At 38.7% G+C, this 21123-nt stretch overlaps 2 protein-coding genes and 2 pseudogenes across 2 annotated transcripts; 1 reads left to right on the top strand and 3 right to left on the bottom strand.

Moving 5' to 3' along the window:
* Positions 1 to 215: 215 nt before the first annotated feature.
* Positions 216 to 1771, bottom strand: LOC131792759 (contactin-associated protein-like 2; annotated as a pseudogene).
* Positions 1772 to 2657: 886 nt separating this feature from the next.
* Positions 2658 to 9785, top strand: LOC131768850 (rho GTPase-activating protein 39-like; the record flags this gene model as incomplete). The annotated part of the gene is given in 11 exon segments (XM_066162933.1): positions 2658 to 2773; positions 3176 to 3339; positions 3617 to 3930; positions 4229 to 4369; positions 4992 to 5215; positions 5574 to 5700; positions 6285 to 6398; positions 7132 to 7289; positions 7806 to 7958; positions 8444 to 8552; positions 8918 to 9785. Coding segments are annotated over 11 exon segments (1815 nt in total), but the record flags the coding sequence as incomplete, so codon positions are not given.
* A 1874-nt stretch (positions 9786 to 11659) lies between these two features.
* Positions 11660 to 13680, bottom strand: LOC131776900 (contactin-associated protein-like 2). Its single transcript, XM_059093106.2, has 3 exons — positions 13301 to 13680; positions 13091 to 13208; positions 11660 to 12734 (listed from the first exon to the last, which is right to left on the bottom strand). The coding sequence occupies exons 1-3, from the start codon at positions 13643 to 13645 to the stop codon at positions 12121 to 12123; spliced, it is 1077 nt and encodes a 358-aa protein (XP_058949089.2). The 5' UTR covers positions 13646 to 13680; the 3' UTR covers positions 11660 to 12120.
* Positions 13681 to 19487: 5807 nt separating this feature from the next.
* Positions 19488 to 21044, bottom strand: LOC136279938 (contactin-associated protein-like 2; annotated as a pseudogene).
* Positions 21045 to 21123: the final 79 nt, after the last annotated feature.

The raw sequence follows: 21123 nt of genomic DNA, 5'->3' as shown, positions 1-21123 counted from the left end.
AAAAGTAACAATGGCTAAAAAGATATCATTGATTATCATTATCATTGTAATCATTAATATAATACCTAATATCATAATATTTATTACGCTAAGTAATCATTAATAAAACTATCCTTCTAATTTTTATCATTTTGATTATTATCGTTGTTTAGCAATCGGTTCATATGTCGGCGTGCGTTCATCGAGAACGCACGCTGTGTTTTTGTGTGTAAGTTTTAAATGAATCCAAAACCCTTGAGCTTTCCAGGTGCGTGGTATCCCTTGTCACCATAATAATAGGTATCTCCAAACCTCAGTTGTTTTACTGGCAGCTTGAATTTATCTTTGAGGAGGCCGCTGTCCTCTCGCCATCTGTTGTTACTCTTGTCGCAGTTGCATCCGAAGTTAATGTTTGCACATGTGTTATTCAAGCCGCATGCGCATTTGTAATCAACAGAATCAACTCCTCCCCAGTACTTCATCTTTTCTCCATCACGTGACACCCACCAGCCGTACATGTTACCATTGAAGAAGAGCACTGAGTTGTAGCACTCGTACTTTATAAACTGCTCACAGTGAGCTGATGAAGTTGTCAGGTTTGCCAGTTGAGCCATATCAGCCTCCGTGTACTTGATGGAGCGAGAATAAGAGCCTTTAGCAAGAAAGCCTCGCACCAACTTCCTGTCTTCACTGTCATGACTGAAAACTGTCACTCCAACACCGCCCTTGTCAGTCATATAGACTTTGAAAGGTTTCACTCCGCCCTTTCCATCAGGGTCGATGACGTAAGATCCACTTGGGAGATTACATAGTTTGATCTGACTGCAGGTCTTATCTCCTTGGAAGCAAAAACGAAGAAATTGATTACAAGTATATCTTTTTTCACGCGTTCTTAGCATTGGATTAAATTCATAGAGTTTTTATGGGGAGGATTATATCTCGCCAGAGAATTCATGTACAATGAAACTCATTAGCATGCTTCATATTTTCGTTGTAAACAATGATGACGTAGTGTGCGTATTGAAAGGAAGCAAACTGTTGCGTTAAAACTGCTCTAGCACGACAGCTGTGTGTTTATCTTGATATGAAGCTCTTAAGATGTATGAAGAGCTCTCAAGAGGCCATAGTTGTGAACACTTCAGTGAAAATGACCAATCACAAATAAAAATAAAGCTAAACCTTCTACAGATGTATTTTTCAACATCTGGAAAAAATAGACGTACACAAACCATTTTATACCTCCTTGTTTGCAGTGAGTTCCGCAGAATCCAGGCTTACAGTCACAGTGATAGGAATTCCACTCATACTCAGGGACACAGACACCACCGTTCATACAAGGAGCACTTTCACATGGAGACTGGAAAGAGACCGAGAACGTTCCACAAACAATACAATTTCTATTGATAAAAATACCTTTCAATCACCAAATATGTAAGGAGAGCTTACCCAAGGACTGAAGTGATGGAATGTGGCATTTGCAAAGAGCTTTCCAGTAGCTCTGTACTTGTCAGTGACCAACAACTCACAAAGATAAAGACCGTTGGAGTCAGGATACTCTGCCACGTTAAACGAATAGCACCTCGGTTCACCAACACAAAGGAAAGCGCAGAAAAACTGACCTTTTACCATCGACGATGTAAGTTTTTCTTCCCAAAGGTAATAGAAGGGGTCGCTCTTAAAGTTACCGTGAGAAATTTCGCCTGTTGGATTTCGATAAAGAGCGCTGTTCTGAATGGCAAACATCAAGTTAAGCAACGAAGGGAAAAAATATTAAGAGTGGCAGGAGCAGCATGATGGTGGCTGTTGGACGACAACACCTGAATGAGCTGTTTTAAGATATAAAGCACTTTAATTGTGAATAAGAAACTTATCCTTTTATAGTATTTGTTTGCTTTTTATGATTAAAAGCCGCATCTATGGAGCAGGTGCAACGCATGTTGGAATTACGAGATTTCAAGAGCTGGCCGAAATAATGTGCAAAGAAACTACACTTAGGCGTCTGGTATGTCGGCTGATAATGTCCACGGCTGAGAAATTGTCCGTTAAATGAATCGTAGGCCGCAAAAAAAGGCTTCGAGAAGAAATTTGAAATTTTGGGGACAGTCTCTCAGCCAAGGGTATTATCAGCCGACATGCCAGCAAGCTAGAAGGGGGGATATTTATTTTATAACCGTCACATTAATTTTTGTTTCGTGCGTTTAAAACACGTTTTTGTTAACTTTTTTGTACTTTCTAAAGTAGCATTTGAAATCAGCCTTTTATTATCAATACCTGTGGACTCTACAAAATAAGGTCGTTTTTCTCCCTTGTAAAATAATAGATTCGAAAAAATGAAACTCTCGGGCTTTTTTCGTCGGCTTTCTTGCCGGCTTTCTTACATGGGGTTATTGCTTGATAATTGTCCGTTGATTTTGTACCACGTCAAATATAGTAGCCAAGCGATAAAAAAGAATATTATAACCTTCTCTTACGAAAACAGAAATGACATTCGTAATGTAGAATGTACAAATTCCCGTCGAGCCCATTGCAGCTCTGTAACCTGTACAGGGCGTGAGCTACATTCTTTTAACTAATGTGGCTGACAATAATTTACCAAAAACGGTCAAGGTTTTTTTTTAAAGTTCACTAAAAAATATTCTTTAAAATAGTTTACCTACTACTCTATACCTGAGTAATATCATGCTGAGAATGTACCTTGTGGTGATAGTGGAGAAAGTGGAAAGGGGACTATTACAGATGATGAAGGGCAATTAACTCCATCTGGGACTTTGTCACGGCATACACATTTAGATGAGTTAGTGCTCAGAAATTTTGGCTATTATAGAACGTTCAATGCCAAATATACATCTACGGTAAAACTTCAAAAGGTCCCTGGTCTTTTTTGCAATAGTTGCAACAGGATGAATTTGTTTGACCTTGTAAAGATTGAGAATTGGAGTTGTAAGTGGATTCACTAGGTTAACAGGCTTAGAGTTGCAAGAATGAGAAGATATCTAACTCCTATTAATCTGTAAGCTGTATTTGCGCAGAGACAAGCAAAAGTGTAACAAAATACCCCCCCCCCCCCCATTTCATAGAGTTCCCCTATGTTCCTTTTTATCTGCATGTGGTTTCCTTAACCAGGGCAAGTAACTAAGAAACCTCTCTTTGGTCCATCGACATTCATGACATGTTCCTTTTGTTTTTTTTTTATTAGCTCCTGTGATGACCACCTGAGTCCCTCTGGAACTATTGAGCGAGCACGGCAACTGGTGGAAAGTGCATCCAGAAGTATTCTAGCCAATAGCGCTGCACAGAAGTTAGACAGAGACAATGATTCTGTATTTGTTGATAGCAGAAAGCCCATTGTCTCTAATAAAGGTATCATCTATATCTTTGAAATTTATCTGTAGTTTCAATTTATTTACAGGCAGCACAGCCTATTTTTCAGAGAAGACGTTATAATGTGATCATTTGTGAAGGTGAAAGTTTTAAGCAACTGTGTTTTAAAAGGTCCTTTCCCGTTTTAAAACTCCCATCGATATCATTATTATATTGTGGACGAGAAATATTAATCGTTCTGCCCGCCGCCCAAACTATTTTGAACCATCAAGCACTTTTGAACAATCAAGGCAATCTGTTATTTTCATAATCACAGGACACCAGGACATTTTAGATAATTCTCTGAGCATTAAACTCAGGGCAGGTGGAATGCCAGCTACCACAGCGCGCCTTGTAGAGGCCTGTGCACCACCTACACTTAACGAGAGTCAGGTAAGTATCCGTTCCCTCAGGCATCAGAGGCAAGTGAGCGACAGTGTGCTGAAAGATCTGAGAGATGATGACGACGATGATGATGATGATGACGAGATGGAAACAAAGTCAGTGGGGGCACCGAGTACTTTGCCGCGCCTTAGTCGACCATCTTCGATTGCCTCACCAGTCACTGGCTTGTCGAAACACAATACCTTGGTATGTTGATTTTGAGCCTTTCCAACCGCTTCACTTCGAAGAGCCAGGAGTTGGTTCTCCCAACTAATTGCCACAACTTTGTTTGTTGGCTAGTTCTGAGAATTTGGCGTTTCATGAAGGCAGTGACCCATATTCATGATAACGTTTTATTACTCGTGGCAAAGAATACTTTATTTCGTTTATCGTTGAAGTATTAATCCCCATTCCTGACTCTAGTCATATCTTTGAAGTTTGGTACATGGAGAAGATGGTCACAAGTCAAGAGATTTACAAAGAAATTTTGGATTGTATTTTTCAGGAACGTTCACATTCCATCCCTGGTTCGAAGCCTCCACTCATACGAGCTCTTGGCGCATATGAAGAGTACTTAAGTCAACATAAGAAAGGTGTCTTCAGACGGAAGAGAATATCGTTAGCCAGCATGATGTCTTGGTCAAAGGTATGTTTTTTTTTTAGAGTAGCGGAGGAGCCGAAGGACAGCTCCGAAATCAACATTTCACAGTCGCCATTAAGTGACTTAAAATGCCTTGATGTAATAGTCGCCAGAAATTTAAGTTAAGTCAACTGGAAAAAGTGAAGATATCAATGAATTTTATTAAAAGAAAGAGAAAGCCACGTGGCAATCGTTTTTGGACTTTTACGCAACAAAGAGGCAATTTTTTTTAATCAAAGAAAGTGGCTGAACATTTGCAACATTTTATGTTTATCTCAGTTTAACTCCAGACCATTTTAAACACTCAATTAAAATAACAGTGTATGTAGCTAGCTTCTTAATCGTCAAACACTTGCAGCGACGCGTACGTCTACTGCAGTTCTAGTTCTCATTATTTTTGTGCATGCTGTGGTGACCAAAACGTTGGTAGCCTGGCGCTGCAAAGGGGAGCGGTGAATTTTCCGTCAGAAATAGAATACCTGCAAGCCCAGAACGTATTCGTTAGATTGAGAGACTTTGAGGTCGCAGGGAACTAATATGATTCACAATTAAAATAGTTCTTCGAGAGAACCAACTGTTACCTAACTTCGCCCTTTTTTCATTGGCGTGTTTTTGGTTCGATTAACAGGTGCCAATCAAAAAACCATTGATCCTTATACAAGATAGGCAGTTAAAAAAGGACGCAATTGATACCTTTAAACTGATTCTTGACTATATGGGCGATCGATCCATCAAAGGGAAAACTCCAGAGAGGCTGGCTCTAGAACTCACCACAAAGGGTTGGAACACTCCTGTATTACGGGATGAAATTTACCTTCAACTTTGTAAACAGACCACTGACAACTTTAGGCTGTGAGTACTTTTTAAGAAACTGGTGTTTTGGTTGGTATCCAACATAGCAGACCAATACCCAATCATGACAACGACCCAGAAATTAGAAGGGAGTTTAGTAATTAGTCGAAAATGAATATGCCTTTTTTTGCGAAACTTTTACTTAAGTTTTTACCAACGTCCATCTTTATAATGGAAACTGTATGCCGTAGGAATTTACTGGTGTGATTGGGTGTGGCTGGTCTACAACGATATTTTGTGGTCCTATCAACCAGTTCCGAATTAAGGTTGGCGCCTTAAGTTGTAGTTCTGTTGTGAAGTCGTCGATAGAATTTGTTCTTTTATTATATTTTATTTATTCACGTCTACATTCTTTTAGGGAGAGTTTGCGCAGTGGCTGGGAGCTGATGGCAATTTGTCTCGCTCTTTTTCCTCCTTCAACCAAGTTTTACTCCTACTTAGATGGGTATCTCAATAAAAACTTGGAGGACATCGAACGGAAAGAGGTCAGTCCTCGTAAAAAGAAAAATAATCGGTAGCTTGCGTTGCTGGCGGTTTTTCCGTCATTTGGTGAAAATTAAGGCGGCAGTTCAAAGGACGGAAGTGATACCGTGAGAACGACGGAAAACCCATTTTGTAGTTTACTCCTTCTCATTCCTCTCGCAGCTTCCCTGGCTCATTTCTGCGGAAGCGCCGCTGAACCTCTCACGAAATCCTTAGATTTGAAACCCCCCCCCCCAAAAAAAAAAAAATAATAATAATAATAATAAAACAAAATACAACACAACAAAACAAAATTAGAAAAATGAAAAGAAAAGTTACAAATGAAGATCAACAATAACAACAACAATAAGTATCGATATAAGTGATGTTGACTTATATTGGAACAGAAACAACCTAACGACAGTTTCAACTTAAGCAATTCTCTAGTTTTACTTTCCTTTCTATTCCGTCCCATGCCCACGGCAGTTAGATTAGAAATCTCTCTTTTCAGTTTTCGCAGCCTCCAATTACATTGAGTCGGTTAACATTTGTTCACCATAATTATTTGATTAAATTTCCTGTTGTGTCTGAATGTTGTTTATTTCAGATCTCTTTAACATACTATATCAGGCATTGCTCCGTGAGACTCAAAAGAATGGCTAGAACTGGTGCCAAGCGCGGCCTCAGGAAACCAAGCATCGAGGAAATTCAACAGGCGAAGGTAATTCGGCGAATAAAATAAACCCATTTATGAAGAAGAGCAGAATATTGTAACTCAGCTCATCGTCGTTCGTGGGCACTTTGCATCGAGGCTGTTTGACTTCCTGTAACCAGTTATCGTTACTGCTGACCACATGTTGGCTGGCACAAGAAGTTTTAAGCATTCTGAAATAATTCTTGGGTCAAAGCATCGCGTATTACATTGTGGTGGTCCTAGCCTTTAAGAAAACAACCTTACTAGTTATAGGGATAACTTGAACCGATGAGAGTTTACAAGCGGAAGCGTTAGAAACAACAACTACAAAGCTGAATTGCAAATAAAAGACGGACGTTTTCTTTCGGAGGGAGAGGGAGAGAGGTATTCGTTCATATCTTTTTGTGGGACTCACTAAGCCTCCTAGTCTGTATTGAAAAAATCGCAGAGAAAAGCAAGAAAAAAAGAGGAAAAAACAAATACAAAACATAAAACGAAGGATGTATACGTGAAATAAGTCACATTTTGATCGTTGGATGAAGACCAGCAGCGAATTGATCCTGACTCACAGCGCTTCAGTCACCAAAGTGAAAGCCCTTTTGTTTCTTCGTCATCATCTTCTGTATCCTTTAGGCTTTCTAGATGTCTTGTCTTGTCTTGGCTCTGAAAACTAATTCGTAACCCATCATTCACTTTTTAAAAGAAAATTTCTTTTATATGTATTTTATTTGTTTTTTTGTTTTTTTTTTTTTATTCCCAGTCTTCCGTGTTCCACCCATCCATGTTTGGTGCCACTCTTGAGGACATCATGGAGGCGCAGGCCGAGTGTTTCCCTTCACTTAAACTGCCATGGATTTTACCAACCTTGGCTGAGTCGGTGCTGGAGCACCAAGGTGCTTCAACGGAAGGTATTTTCAGGTAAGGTAGAAAGTAAGAAATAGGAAAAACAGTATCCTTGTTTTTTTGGCTTCACTTGACCCACTTAGTTGTCGATTTTGTTGGAGGTCTTCGCCTTCATTTACTCAAAGGGTCAACCACAGAGCCTGTGCAGCAGGTCTTTTTGTTTCTCCAAGCAGGAGAAGTGTCAGCGGAGCGGGAGCTGCTCGATACCGTGAGGCGAAAGCGACCCAAAAAGGCTACGAGCATTTGGGAGGAGTAGGAAGGAAACCTTGTCGCTTCGCAGCACACGCTCCGTTCTCGCTTCTCACGCTTGGATAAAAGGAAACGAAATGACTGCTACGCATGCTACAACAATAGTGTCGGTTTCGTAAGCGTTATATGGGCTTCTTTCAAATGGGAACCCGTTTACATCTTAGTCCTAACTTAAGAAAGTTGTATTTTAAATTGACAAATAATGAAATAAACAGCGCGCACGAGAACAGAGAGTGGCGTGAACAACACCAACTAGGTGACCGTTTTACTTTGTCTTCACAGGGTTCCTGGAGACATCGACGAAGTAAACTCCCAGAAAATCAGGCTTGACAAATGGGAGGCTCCCACTGGAATTACAGATCCCCATGTACCTGCGTCACTTCTGAAACTTTGATTCAGGGAGCTTCACGAACCTCTTATACCGGAACTGTTTTAATATCCTTTGAAATGAAATTAATTTCGCAGTGTTAAGTGCGCTGAGTCTTTAGTCTGATGCACCAACAGTGATTGTGGTCACGTGGGAAGTAGCACGCTGGACATTGAATCGAGAGATCTGGGTTCGAGCTTTGGCTAGCCATGGGTTATTGTATTGTGGGGTAATTGTATTATCGAATGAGTTGATAATGTAAATTGGCCGCCGTTAAGAGTTTCAAAGCTGACATTTCGAGGGTTAGCCCTTTGTCAGAGCGAAACTGAAGGATTAATGCTCAATAGGTTAGCTTTGAAACTCTTAACGGCGGCCAATTTATGTTATCAACTCAAGTGACAAAGTTAAATTACCTTACACTCACACCGACACAGCACTACAGTTTCTTTAGAAACTTACGCCTTTTTATTAATTATATTGTGGTCTTGAACAAGGCGATATACATTTATTATTAATGCCTGTTGCACGTCATGTTTCCTTGACTCGTTGCTACTGAAAGGTGCGTGAACAACTGTGATGACGCTACAGTGGCTGTGGCACTTGCGATGTCTCTTCCTGAAGTCAACAGACTCGTCCTCTCGTATCTCATTAGATTTTTACAGGTACGCATGTGTAGAGCCTCTCTAGACTCACTATTCTCTTTGGTTAATTTACGCTGATTTGCTAACCGCTGTGCACAATAGTTAAGTTATTACCTAAGATCATTTACCGAGCAAAATGTGGGGAAAGAATTGTACTCTCCTCTTATTTGGGAAATAAGGTAATTTATCGGGTGCTCTGTGATCAAGGGTGACAAACGATCGAGACCACGACTGTAGCGCTGCTGCAAACATGGAGTTGGGTTTTTTTTTTTAATTCGAATTCCGAAGTTCGAAGGCTGGGCGTCCTAATCCTTAACACCGTTAACACTTGCATAGTTGAAAACATTTTATTTTGGAAAACTTTCAGCTTCCTTTGTTGTTTGCAGATTTTCTCACTCCCTCATATGTGCGTTATAACAAAGATGGACGTAAATAACTTGGCCATGGTTTGGGCGCCAAACTGCCTTCGTTGTCCCTCTGACGATCCCAAGGAAATTTTTGAAAATACGCGAAAAGAGATGACTTTTATGAGAACTCTTATTCGGCATCTTGACGCAACTTTCATGGAAGGAGTGCGTTAACACACAAAAACAACAGTTCGTAGTGCCAGTCCTTGACTGTGGGACACCGAGACCAAGATCACACGTGACAACGAAAAGTCTGACAACTGAATGAGCCTGCGGCTTTATTTCGCAACGTTGCTATGCAACGCAAGGTATTGGAATCCGACCTCGCGTCAGGGTGTTCAATAGCGTCCGTCAAGAAGAAACGGAACTCCTCGAATGCCCTTACTGAGATTTACCAGAACTCATGGCTCGATTGTTCGACTTGTCAAACTGGTGCTCAGCATTGATACGATTCGTCTGGCTGGGAAGTTTGCGCATGAAAATTTTGTTGACTCAATTGAACTCAAATTCAAAGGTAGAAAAGGTCAAAATTTACCTAGGTCCGTTAGCTAAAAAAACGCAACAGAAAACAATAAAACAAAAATGAAAAGAAAATAAGAAGGATCTACAGAACTGCAAACTAAAGAACACACAGCAAGAGGTTATCTTTCCATTAAGCAAATTGAGGTGTCTAAATTATAGCAAACGTAATCTTCTGTTGTTAGTCGAAAACATCGCGGTAGCTTATGTGAAGAGGCGAAGTAAGCATTGTATATATCAATAAAACTCTAAGTATTGTATAAGATTATTGATGGAACACATGTATTTTTAATTTGTTTTCAGTGTCTTGGGTGCGGGGTGTGGAGGCTTGTGGGTACTCTTAATTGTGTGCGATACGTAGGTTTCCGTGACGTCAAACCGGTTATATTTCCTAGAGCAATTGCACAATTTTACTTACTTCAGTGATGAGTTCAATGCCTTTCCGGATAAACTCTGAATGTTATCACATGAGAATTTATGAAACGTATGTGGCTCATGAGAAACTTGTATGTTTTTTTGTATGATCTCAGGGTTAGGGTTACATATTACATTTGAACCTGAATTAAGCAGTCACTCTGTTTTAAGCGGTCGGTTGTCAGAGCCCCGAAATTGTTACCCCTCATTTACTGTAATTTTCATCTCTACTAAGCGGTCGCTCATAAATACATTAAATGGTCATTCATGACATTAAATAGCGATATTTATCGGTTCCCTTAAATTTTCCCCTTTGTGGAACCTGTATCGAGCGGTCAAGTTGTATTTAGCGGTCACCACGCCTAAATACGGGTTCTACTGTAATATGCTTTAAGAATAAATGCCATTGACACGTGAAAAAACTTATTTATTCAATTTTAAAAATTAAAGGATGGCCATCTTTTCGACCAGACAGTTTTAACATGCACATTTCAAAATCTGGGAGAGTTGTTTTGGAATGAGAACATTTTCGATTGAAAGAAGAAAGGTCGTTTTTGTCGCCGTTACTTTGCATGCAGTTAGTCGAATGAGTAGTATCTCGGCTGAAATTCAAAAGCCCACTGCTTGAAAGGAAATCCAATTTTTAAATAATACGAACGTGCCCGAGAAAGAGATTTCACAGATCCTAATAAGATTGCAAAGATCTTGCTTTGAAAACATATCTGCGACGGGCGTAGTGAAGGTACCATTGATTCTTCAAACGTAACCGGATTTGTCGAAATGGCGGTTCTAACTGCAACGAAGTGTTATCTATTTCTTTTATATTAAACATTACCAAGGTTGAATTTCACTTTAAGAAAATATTTGTCATTTTGAGTTTTTATGTAGCTTTTCGACGAGGTAAGTAACGCGCGAGTAATTCTGCATTCGGTGCTCTTACAAATGAATGAGGAAACTGTCTTCGATTTAAATAGTAATCTCTATCTACATTATCAACCAAAAATTATATGTTCACTTTCGATACAAATGCAACGTGGTCCTTTTTATTTGTTACATCTCTTCCTTGTTCTCCTAATTTACTCGTGAGAGTTGTCATTTACACCAAAAGATAGCATTCGTATCCAAGCGCGGCCGTGTGATATCCTCTATATCTGTATGTAACAACGAAAATTTGCAATGCAAACGCACGAAGCATACTGCTAAATACGATAATTGACAGAGTGCAAGGTTTCCACCAAAGCTGTTTTGTTAATATCTAGTCTAAAGTGTAGAATGTTTTGTTTAATTTAAAAACACGAAAAAGAGAGTAATTTTTCATTCTCAACTTTGGTTTCAGTTTTGCCTTCCAGTTAAGAGATATGTTTCACCTCTAAAAACAAATAGAAAGGCTGAATGGAATAAATATTTTCGAGAATGTAATTCAAAATATATTCGAATATAAACTCAATTCACTTTGTATTTCGGATTACGTAACTTCGTGAATTGTTTTCCACGGAATTACCGGTGTATTTTTAATGCAAATAAAACGAAAAGCTATGCTTTCTTCATTCATGCTGGAAGTTAAATTGTAAACAATTCATTTTTTTACCACCTGTATTATTTTATGGCCAGTCTTTTTAATGACGTTTTATATTTGTTTTGATAGTATTTTGATTTTCGTTTATTGAAATTCTCAGGAGAGTGACCGAGAGCTCAGCGGCGGTTTAGTTAGAATAGGGAATTCGAATTATTTCTTGGCGCAATTCACTTAATTTGCTTACTTTAAACAAAGGGATTCTGTTCCAACGAGTTTCTCAGGCAGAAAAATCTTGATCCCTGAGTTTGTTGAAAACTACAACTGGCAGAAGGTTAGGAGACTGACAAGGCAAACACCACTGGTTTGTGAATTCGCGATCTACTGCGATATTACATAAATCCGTTACTGATGATCAGGCTTTTCCTTTGATTTCACTTTGTGTGTTTTATTGTATTAACAGATCCCTTCCACACCATTGACAACCTCCGTTTCAAAACTACAAGCAGTAAAAATGGGCCTTCAACGCTTAAAGTTATGCTTAATTTTATTAAGAACGCAATATATGTTAAAACTAGGTTTTCTTTTCACTTTCCTACTCAAATGTATCCATCGATTTCCTTTGCAAAAATTTGCAAACCGCTTTTACAAATGTAAAGCATTAGAGTTTACAGCGATAGATGAGGTGAGTCAGCAAATAGCGGGTATATAGTTAAAGTGCACTTTTCAGTTTTTTTTAAATGAGTCCAAAACACTTGAGCTTTCCAAGGGTGTGGTATCCCTTTTCAATAACAGAACGAGTATCTCCAAACCTCAGTTGCTTCACGGGAAGCTTTGTCTTGTCTGTAAGGAAGCCGCTGTCCTCTCGCCATTCGTTGTCATTTTTGTCGCAATTGCATTCGTAGTTAACGTTTGCACATGTATTATTTAAGCCGCATGCGCATTTATAATCAACAGAATCAACTCCTCCCCAGTACTTCATCTTCTCTCCATCACGTGACACCCACCAGCCGTACATGTCACCATTGGAGAGGAGCCGTGAGTTGTAGCACTCGTACTTTATAAACTGCTCACAGTGAGCTGATGAAGCTGTTAGGTTCGCAAGTTGAGCCATATCAGCCTCCGTGTAGTTGATGGAGCGAGAATAGAGGCCTTGGCTACCAAATCCATCCACCAGCATTCTGCTTTCACTGTCGTGACTGACAACTGTCACTCCTATCCCGTCCTTGTCAGTCATGTCACAATAGACTTTAAAAGGTTTCACTCCGCCCTCTCCATCAGGATCGATGACGTAAGAGTCACTTGAAGTCCCAGGGTAGGATTGTTTGATGTCACTGCAGGTTCGTTTTCCTGAAAAACAAAAAGACACGAAAAAAAGACTATTTCCCAAATGATTATCCCTGCTCTTGCCGAAAAAGAGAAGTGATGTCGTGAGAAGCCATTTGAGAGATTATATAATTTGATCTCTCAAAAGTTTTATTTCCATGGATACGAAGAAGAAACCGACCGACTTAGGTCGAACTTTTCATCACCTTTCACATTGGAAAAATGTTGGAGGACACTATACATGTAGATGGAAGCAGTTGCACAAAGTTTTCAATGACATTTAGATATAATTAACGACGACCGTATGACTTCTACTTCGTATGACTTCTACTTTAGAGTTTGTACCTCTCATTTCGAAGAGAAAAAAGTGAATTGAATACCTCCACGTTTGCAGTGAGTTCCACTGTATCCAGGCTGACAATCACAGTGATAGGAGTTCCTTTCATATTCAGGAACACAGACACCACCATTCTTACAAGGAGCGCTTTCACATTGAGACTAGAAACAAAGTAAACATTCCTTGAACCATTCAGTTTGTATTTAAAGAAATACGAAGAGTGTTAAGCACCAAATATATGAAGAGATCTTACCAACGGACTGCAGTGATGGAAGGTAGCATTTGCACGAACCTTTTCAGCCTCTCTGTACTTGTCTGTGGCCAATAACTCACACAGATAAAGACCTTTGGAGTCAGGATACACTGCTATGTTGAACGAATAGCACTTTGGTTCACCAACACAAAGGAAAGTGCAGTCCAACTTATCTTCCACCATGACTGATGTAAGTTTCTCTGCCCATGAGAAGTAGAAAGGGTCGCACTCGAATTTACCAAACGAAGCACGGCCTGTTGGATATCGATAGAGAGCGCTGTTTTGTGTGGCAAACAACAATCCTAACAAAGAAGGAAAAACCAGCAAGAGTGGTAAAAGCAGCATGACAGTGGCCGATGAACTCTCACCACCGGAATGAGTTGCTGAATGATACTAATGACTTTACATTCAAATGAAAAATAGGTCCTCTATAATTGCCTGTCAGTAATTAATAATTAATAGCCACATCTATAAAGCAGGTGCCATGTGTGGGATGAACTTCTACTATAGGGGAAGTAGAAGTGGAACAGTAACTTTTAAAAAGTCATTCTAAATTAAACTCTTCTTCTTAGCAAACCTGATACTTTTTCAGCTCTTTTACAAGAATTGCTTTCAAAACGTTTTTTCCCTATAGAGGAAGCGATGTCTATTAATACCTTCCATACAACGGGTTTAAAAAGTTTTAGATATTCATTTCAATATCTATTAACTTTGACTATGCTAATGATTTATTACATTGGTTTGAACCAATTTTTTGTTAATTTTAAAGGGAATTTTTTACTTACTCTGCAACTAACTTGAAAATAAATTTCTATTACTCTTTTACATGTCCCTGTTAGCAGGTTTGTTGTAAGAAGTTGTGTTTTGGCTCGCACCAGGATAACAATATATGAAATAAATTGACACTGACTATAAATTGGCACTAACTAGAAGAAGCTACAGTTGTTTTCCTCTTTTAGACAGAGCAGCTGTTTATTTAATATTTTATTACTTTACTATGCCTAGACACTTTCCTCTTAGAAGACTTTTTGGGAAAGAGAAAACAATTCTTTCTAATTTTTAATTTTTTCTTTTTTGGGCAAAATTAAAAACACCAAATATCAAACTAATCTTTCATTACCTCCCGCAGTTATTGTTTACCTGACGAATTCCTGATCATAGGCAGATACTGGGTAGATTTCCTCTTCGTGACTTAAAAGGAGTTTATCTAATTGATAAACAATAATCATTTTAAATTGAAACAAGTTCAGCAAAAATAAATCGAAGAAATTTATTGAAGTCATGTCTTGAAAATGTTAGGAAATCCTTTACGTGGATCGGAAAACACACGAGCCTCGATGATGTATTTTCTTTGCAAAAAGTGTCAGTGGCTTTTTCTCTGTATATTAGCATTTTCAATTAAACAAGATACTGGTTTTAAATACAAACATTGCACAAGTTATATTTGCGAAGGTTGTTTATTGAACATGTTACAGCATTAGCACAAAAAAACATTTCACTTAGGAGAAATGGTCAGATTACTCCCTTAGGATAACTTTAGGTGCACTTTGAACAAAGCCTGTAAAGCAGCGTTAAATTACACCTGTTTTGCATGACTAGAATAAAAACAAATAGTCCTCGACTTGTATCGGCCTGAGATACAAAAAAAACCGTCTATTTTAGTGCATTATAATAACAACAAACAACACGTTGTCGGCAGGAAATACATTGGAGAGAGAACGATCGAACAATGGGGGTTTTGTCAGGGATAGCAATTTAGAGCTGATAAGTAACTTATTTTAATCAACGAATTAAGAAAACTGGAACATTATTGACACTGAAATTAACGTTTTGCAGCCTTGTATTCCAGAGATGCTAGTGCGATAACAGGAACAAGTAATTAATTCATTCCACTGTTATACGATAAAGAAGTCGTCACTTTGGCGAATATTCAGATATTTTGACACGTTATGTATCATGTTTAGAAAAGTTGATGCAATGATGTTATATTTTTATGCCTTGCTTTTTATCCCTCATTCCAAACGCGCCTCATCTTTGAAATTAAGATAATCGAAAGGAGAAATTGCATAAACTAAAAACAAAAAACACGTTTTCATCCGAACGCCTAAGTAAATATCATCGCCAAAAAATGTATGGCTAATTCATCAGAATACTCTCATAAATCAATAGGTTTAGAAATTTTGCACAACAGTTTATTGCAAAGTGCTTTATTTAATATATATTTTATTAAAAAGTGCGGCAAGTGTTCTTATAAAGTGTGCTAGTTATTGCAAGAGCGACGGTTATTGCTACAGGAAGTTAAATAAGTGAAAACACATCAATTTACTCAAAGACAAAGAAACTTTCTCAAACGGTTCCGACATAAAAGAAACGTGTTGGTTAAAATGCGCCGTCTAATAAACTTATCTTGTAAAACGTCGTGGCGTATAATAGCATATCACTGTTAATTTAGTTTTAAGAAAATGTATTCTTTTACTGGAATAGCGCGCATAATTTTTACGCTATCTCAGTTTGAGTGAAAACGCTAATTTTTCCTTCTGTGATACCTTAAGTCACGGAGGATGTAGGAAAGTTCTCATAGACAGACTAATATATGGACACATTCGGTTCGCATGAAGCACGTATTTAGTTCAAAATCAAGTTAAAAACCTGAATTGCTGCGTCTGACATGTGACATGAAACTTTTAAACTATTCATTACTTGATAAAACAGCAGCGTCTGCGGTTCTCAGCGATGAAGGAAAGTTTGTGTTCATGTTTCTCCTAACGTATCACCTGCTTTAGATATCTAACCTTCACCACTCTTCGATTGTATTTTGCGTTTTTCTCCTTTGTCTTTTTCCGCCTGGCAGTTAAGAGAAAATGGGTGTTTTCACAAGTCAGTGACATTCGTTTTAGTACACAGAATACTTAACTACGTATTTAACTCATAGAGGAAACAAAAAAGTTCTCGTCAACGGACGAATTGACATATAAGGTTTTGCCTCACCCATGTACAAAGTTGTAAATGACAAATTAAGTAAAGAACCACAACTGCTGAACCTGGCATGTAACAGGAAACCCTAAGCCGATCAACAAAGCCTAACTTGGAAATTTCACCACACGTATCACTAACTACAGATATCTAATTTCCGCCACGTTACATCGTCCCTTTCTTTTATTTTCCTTTTTTTTTTCGGCCTGGCAGTTCAAGATAATACTTTTATAGTAAAAGAAAAAACTTTATTCTAGAAGAGGCGAGGACACTTTAATTTTGAAACGCTCTCAGTGTTTCACAACTCAACCCATGTGTTTCACCTGCTCCTCCTCCCTAGATAATTGCCATATCATGACACTTAACAAATGCCACACTAGACAATTTTCCCTCGGCACAATTACACTTTTTTTTTCATATTTTTCATATTTTTCGCTGCTGTTAGCTGACGCAACGCATTCAGGTGTTAAAAGTTCACTGGCCTCTATCATGTTGCTCCTGCCTCTCTTAGTGTTTTTTCCTTTTCTTCTTAACTTGATGTTTGCCATGCAAATCGATCTCCAACAAGCGATCTTTTTTCCGGTAACTTTGAGCGCGATCCCTTCTATTACTTGTAGGCAGAGGAACTTTCATCATCCATGGTGAAAGATTAGTTGGACTGCGGTTTTCTTTGTGTTCGTGAACCAAATTGCTATTCGTTTAACATGGCAGCGTATCCTGACTCCAAAGGTGTTTATCTGTGTCAGCTGTTAGCCACAGTCAAATACAGAGAAACTGAAAAGTTTAATGCAAATGCAACCTTCCATCATTACAGAGCATTGGTAAGACATCTTTCATATCTGGAAGTTTACAGATTTCAATTTTCTGGATACAGAATAAATATTTTTAATTGAGATGTTTACTTTCTTCTCAGTCTCTATATGAAAATGAAGCTTTCCCTGCAAGAACGGTGGTGTCTGTGTTCCTAAATATGAAAGGAACTCCTATCACTGTGATTGTCAGCCTGGATTCAGTGGAACTCACTGTAAACGTGGAGGTATTAAATTTACTCACTGTGAGCAGTTTATTAAATACAGTGCTATCATTCAATGCTCTTTCACAATGGTGGCTTGTTCGGCTGGTGGGTATCACGTGATGACGAGAAGATGAAGTACTGGGGTGGAGTCGACTCTGCTCCATTCAAATGTGCATGTGGGTTGGACAACACGTGCGCGGCCACCAGTCACGGCTTCAACTGCGATAAGAACGATGGGAATTGGCGAGAGGACAGCGGTTTTACTAACAAACAAGTCCAAGCTTCACGTAATTCAAATGAGGTTTGGAGATACCGGTCTCCTTGCGATGGCGATGAAAAGGAAATCACACGCTTGGAAAACTGGAGTGTTATGGACTTAATTACCGAGAAGTCACAAAGACTATACGTTGAACATCAAAAAGATTGCTTGATCACTGTACTCTCTTTGCAGAACTGAGTTAGGATGGAGGTCCATGATAGTTAAGAGAAATGTAATGAATTGGTAATTTGATTGTAATGCAGTGAGAAATTAATAATGTGTGGTTAAAAGTATTTGCCCAAAATTGTAACCGAATGTCATACATGTTGGACAGCTCAAGTGCTTTGGACTCATTTAAGACTCAAATACAGGTCATTAACTTTTAATATATACTTGCTATAGTGATACTTGTATATCAAAATTCATTTGGTTTTGATTAATCAACATTGCTCTTTTACCGCGTTTGAGAATTCCAAGAGACGTTTAAGTAGTTCCCTGCAGTAAAAACCGGTAAACCTACTTCCAATTCGTCGATATATATATGAAGTAATTTGATGATGAAAAAATTTGTTTACCACAGAAAAGTGGAGATGACCAAGCCGGAAGTTATTCTGGCGAGAAAATCTTAAATAAAAGATCCAAAGGACCTCATGGTTGCAAACTTTCACCCCTATTTGAATCCAACAAAATACGCTGATTCTGAAAATGACTGTAAGTCTTGTATAAGCACTTGAATTCGAAGATAGTTATCTTTGTTAAAATGGCCCAATTTTTCTCTAAAACCAACTATATTTTCCTTTCATTTTCCTCTCTTTGGATTTCGAAAGCGATTAAATTTTTTGGCTAAGACATTTCATTGGACAGAGCCTGATGACCTCTCGTTGGCACCTTCTGCATTTCAATATATGCTCGAGAATTCTCAACACCACGAAACAACAAAATGTTATGTATTATGTATTTATTTATGTTATGTATGTATTTAAAAATCTGTGACCATTACAGTCACCTTCAGGATAAATTATAATATATAGATTTAACCAAGCCTAAAGGCGGAGCTCGCATTTTTTTCCCGCACGTCCCAAGGGCACAACGCCTTGCCCCGGCCAGGACTAGAACCCAGGTCGTCCGACTCGGAGCCCAGTGCACTGACCACTGGACTACTGGACAAAGCCGTGGCGTTGGCGTGCCCGCGGTACAGTTGACCACGCATGCTAAAAGTAACACCTTGTACGGTCAGTCGTACGGTCGTACGGTCGTAAGTCGAAGTTTTTTCGGCTTGATGGGTTACTACTGTTACTACTACCATTTTGTATAATTATGGGGCTACACTCTGCGAGCTCCGCTATTAATATTCTTTGTCGCCTTCACTCCCCCCCTACCCATGGAGCCTGAAAAAGAAATCAATCGTTTCATTCTTTGAGTGAAGAGTTGTCCCTTCATTGAGACCTTCTTTTAACCTTTACTTTGAAAAGTCTTGTAACTCTAAATTACCTCCGTATATAAAAAATTATCCAGTTTCCATCAAAGTGGATTTGGAATATTGATTAATAACGAAGCAACAAAGTATATGTCATTTCTAACTCTTGAGTGACGCACTTTGTGATTAAAAAAAGCTTTCGCTCTATCTCATCGCAATTTGTTTTGAAATAAACTTTCCCACTTTGTAAAAAACTTGGTGTAGATGATCAGAAGGAAGGTAGACCTTGTCAACAATATTAATAATGAAAAAGTAACAATAGCTAAAAAGATATCATTGATTATCATTATCATTGTAATCATTAATATAATACCTAATATCATAATATTTATTACGCTAAGTAATCATTAATAAAACTATCCTTCTAATTTTTATCATTTTGATTATTATCGTTGTTTAGCAATCGGTTCATATGTCGGCGTGCGTTCATCGAGAACGCACGCTGTGTTTTTGTGTGTAAGTTTTAAATGAGTCCAAAACCCTTGAGCTTTCTAAGTGTGTGGTATCCCTTGTCACCATAATAATAGGTATCTCCAAACCTCAGTTGTTTTACTGGCAGCTTGAATTTGTCTTTGAGGAGGCCGCTGTCCTCTCGCCATGTGTTGTTACTCTTGTCGCAGTTGCATCCGAAGTTAATGTTTGCACATGTATTATTCAAGCCGCATGCGCATTTATAATCAACAGAATCAACTCCTCCCCAGTACTTCATCTTTTCTCCATCACGTGACACCCACCAGCCGTACATGTTACCATTGAAGAAGAGCACTGAGTTGTAGCACTCTTACTTTATAAACTGCTCACAGTGAGCTGATGAAGCTGTCAGGTTTGCCAGTTGAGCCATATCAGCCTCCGTGTACTTGATGGAGCGAGAATAAGAGCCTTTGGCAAGAAAGCCTCGCACCAACTTCCTGCCTTCACTGTCATGACTGAAAACTGTCACTCCGACACCGCCCTTGTCAGTCATATAGACTTTGAAAGGTTTCACTCCGCCCTTTCCATCAGGGTCGATGACGTAAGATCCACTTGGGAGATTACATAGTTTGATCTGACTGCAGGTCTTATCTCCTTGGAAGCAAAAACGAAGAAATTGATCACAAGTATATCTTTTTTCACGCGTTCTTAGCATTGGATTAAATTCATAGAGTTTTTATGGGGAGGATTATATCTCGCCAGAGAATTCATGTACAATGAAACTCATTAGCATGCTTCATATTTTCGTTGTAAACCATGATGACGTAGTGTGCGTATTGAAAGGAAGCAAACTATTGCGTTAAAACTGCTCTAGCACGACAGCTGTGTGTTTATCTGGATATGAAGCTCTTAAGACGTATGAAGAGCTCTCAAGAGGCCATAGTTGTGAACACTTCAGTGAAAATGACCAATCACAAATAAAAATAAAGCTAAACCTTCTACAGATGTATTTTTCAACATCTGGAAAAAATAGACGTACACAAACCCTTTTATACCTCCTTGTTTGCAGTGAGTTCCGCAGAATCCAGGCTTACAGTCACAGTGATAGGAGTTCCACTCATACTCAGGGACACAGACACCACCTTTCATACAAGGAGCACTTTCACATGGAGACTGGAAAGAGACCGAGAACGTTCCACAAACAATACAATTTCTATTGATAAAAATACCTTTCAATCACCAAATATGTAAGGAGAGCTTACCCAAGGACTGAAATGATGGAATGTGGCATTTGCAAAGAGCTTTCCAGTAGCTCTGTACTTGTCAGTGACCAACAACTCACAAAGATAAAGATCGTTGGAGTCAGGATACTCTGCCACGTTAAACGAATAGCACCTCGGTTCATTAACCCAAAGCAAAGCGCAGAAAAACTGACCTTTTACAATGGACGATGTAAGTTTTTCTTCCCAAAGATAATAGAAGAGGTCGCACTTAAAGTTACCGAGAGAAATTTCGCCTGTTGGATTTCGATAAAGAGCGCTGTTCTGCATGGCAAACATCAAGTTAAGCAACGAAGGGAAAAATATTAAGAGTGGCAGGAGCAGCATGATGGTGGCTGTTGGACGACAACACCTGAATGAGGTGCTTTAAGATATAAAGCACTTTAATTGTGAATAAGAAACTTATCC

The sequence above is a fragment of the Pocillopora verrucosa genome, chromosome 3 (genome assembly GCF_036669915.1).
Source record: "Pocillopora verrucosa isolate sample1 chromosome 3, ASM3666991v2, whole genome shotgun sequence".
Taxonomy (NCBI): domain Eukaryota; kingdom Metazoa; phylum Cnidaria; class Anthozoa; order Scleractinia; family Pocilloporidae; genus Pocillopora; species Pocillopora verrucosa.
This window is presented reverse-complemented; position numbering and strand designations above follow the sequence as displayed.

Coding starts and splice junctions, on each gene's coding strand:
- LOC131776900 (XM_059093106.2), bottom strand. CDS start 13,645: ATGCTGCTTTTACCACTCTTGCTGGTTTTTCCTTCTTTGTTAGGATTG. Junction 13,209..13,300: donor TCCATCACTGCAGTCCGTTG/GTAAGATCTCTT, acceptor CTTTGTTTCTAG/TCTCAATGTGAAAGCGCTCC. Junction 12,735..13,090: donor AACTCACTGCAAACGTGGAG/GTATTCAATTCA, acceptor TTTGTTTTTCAG/GAAAACGAACCTGCAGTGAC.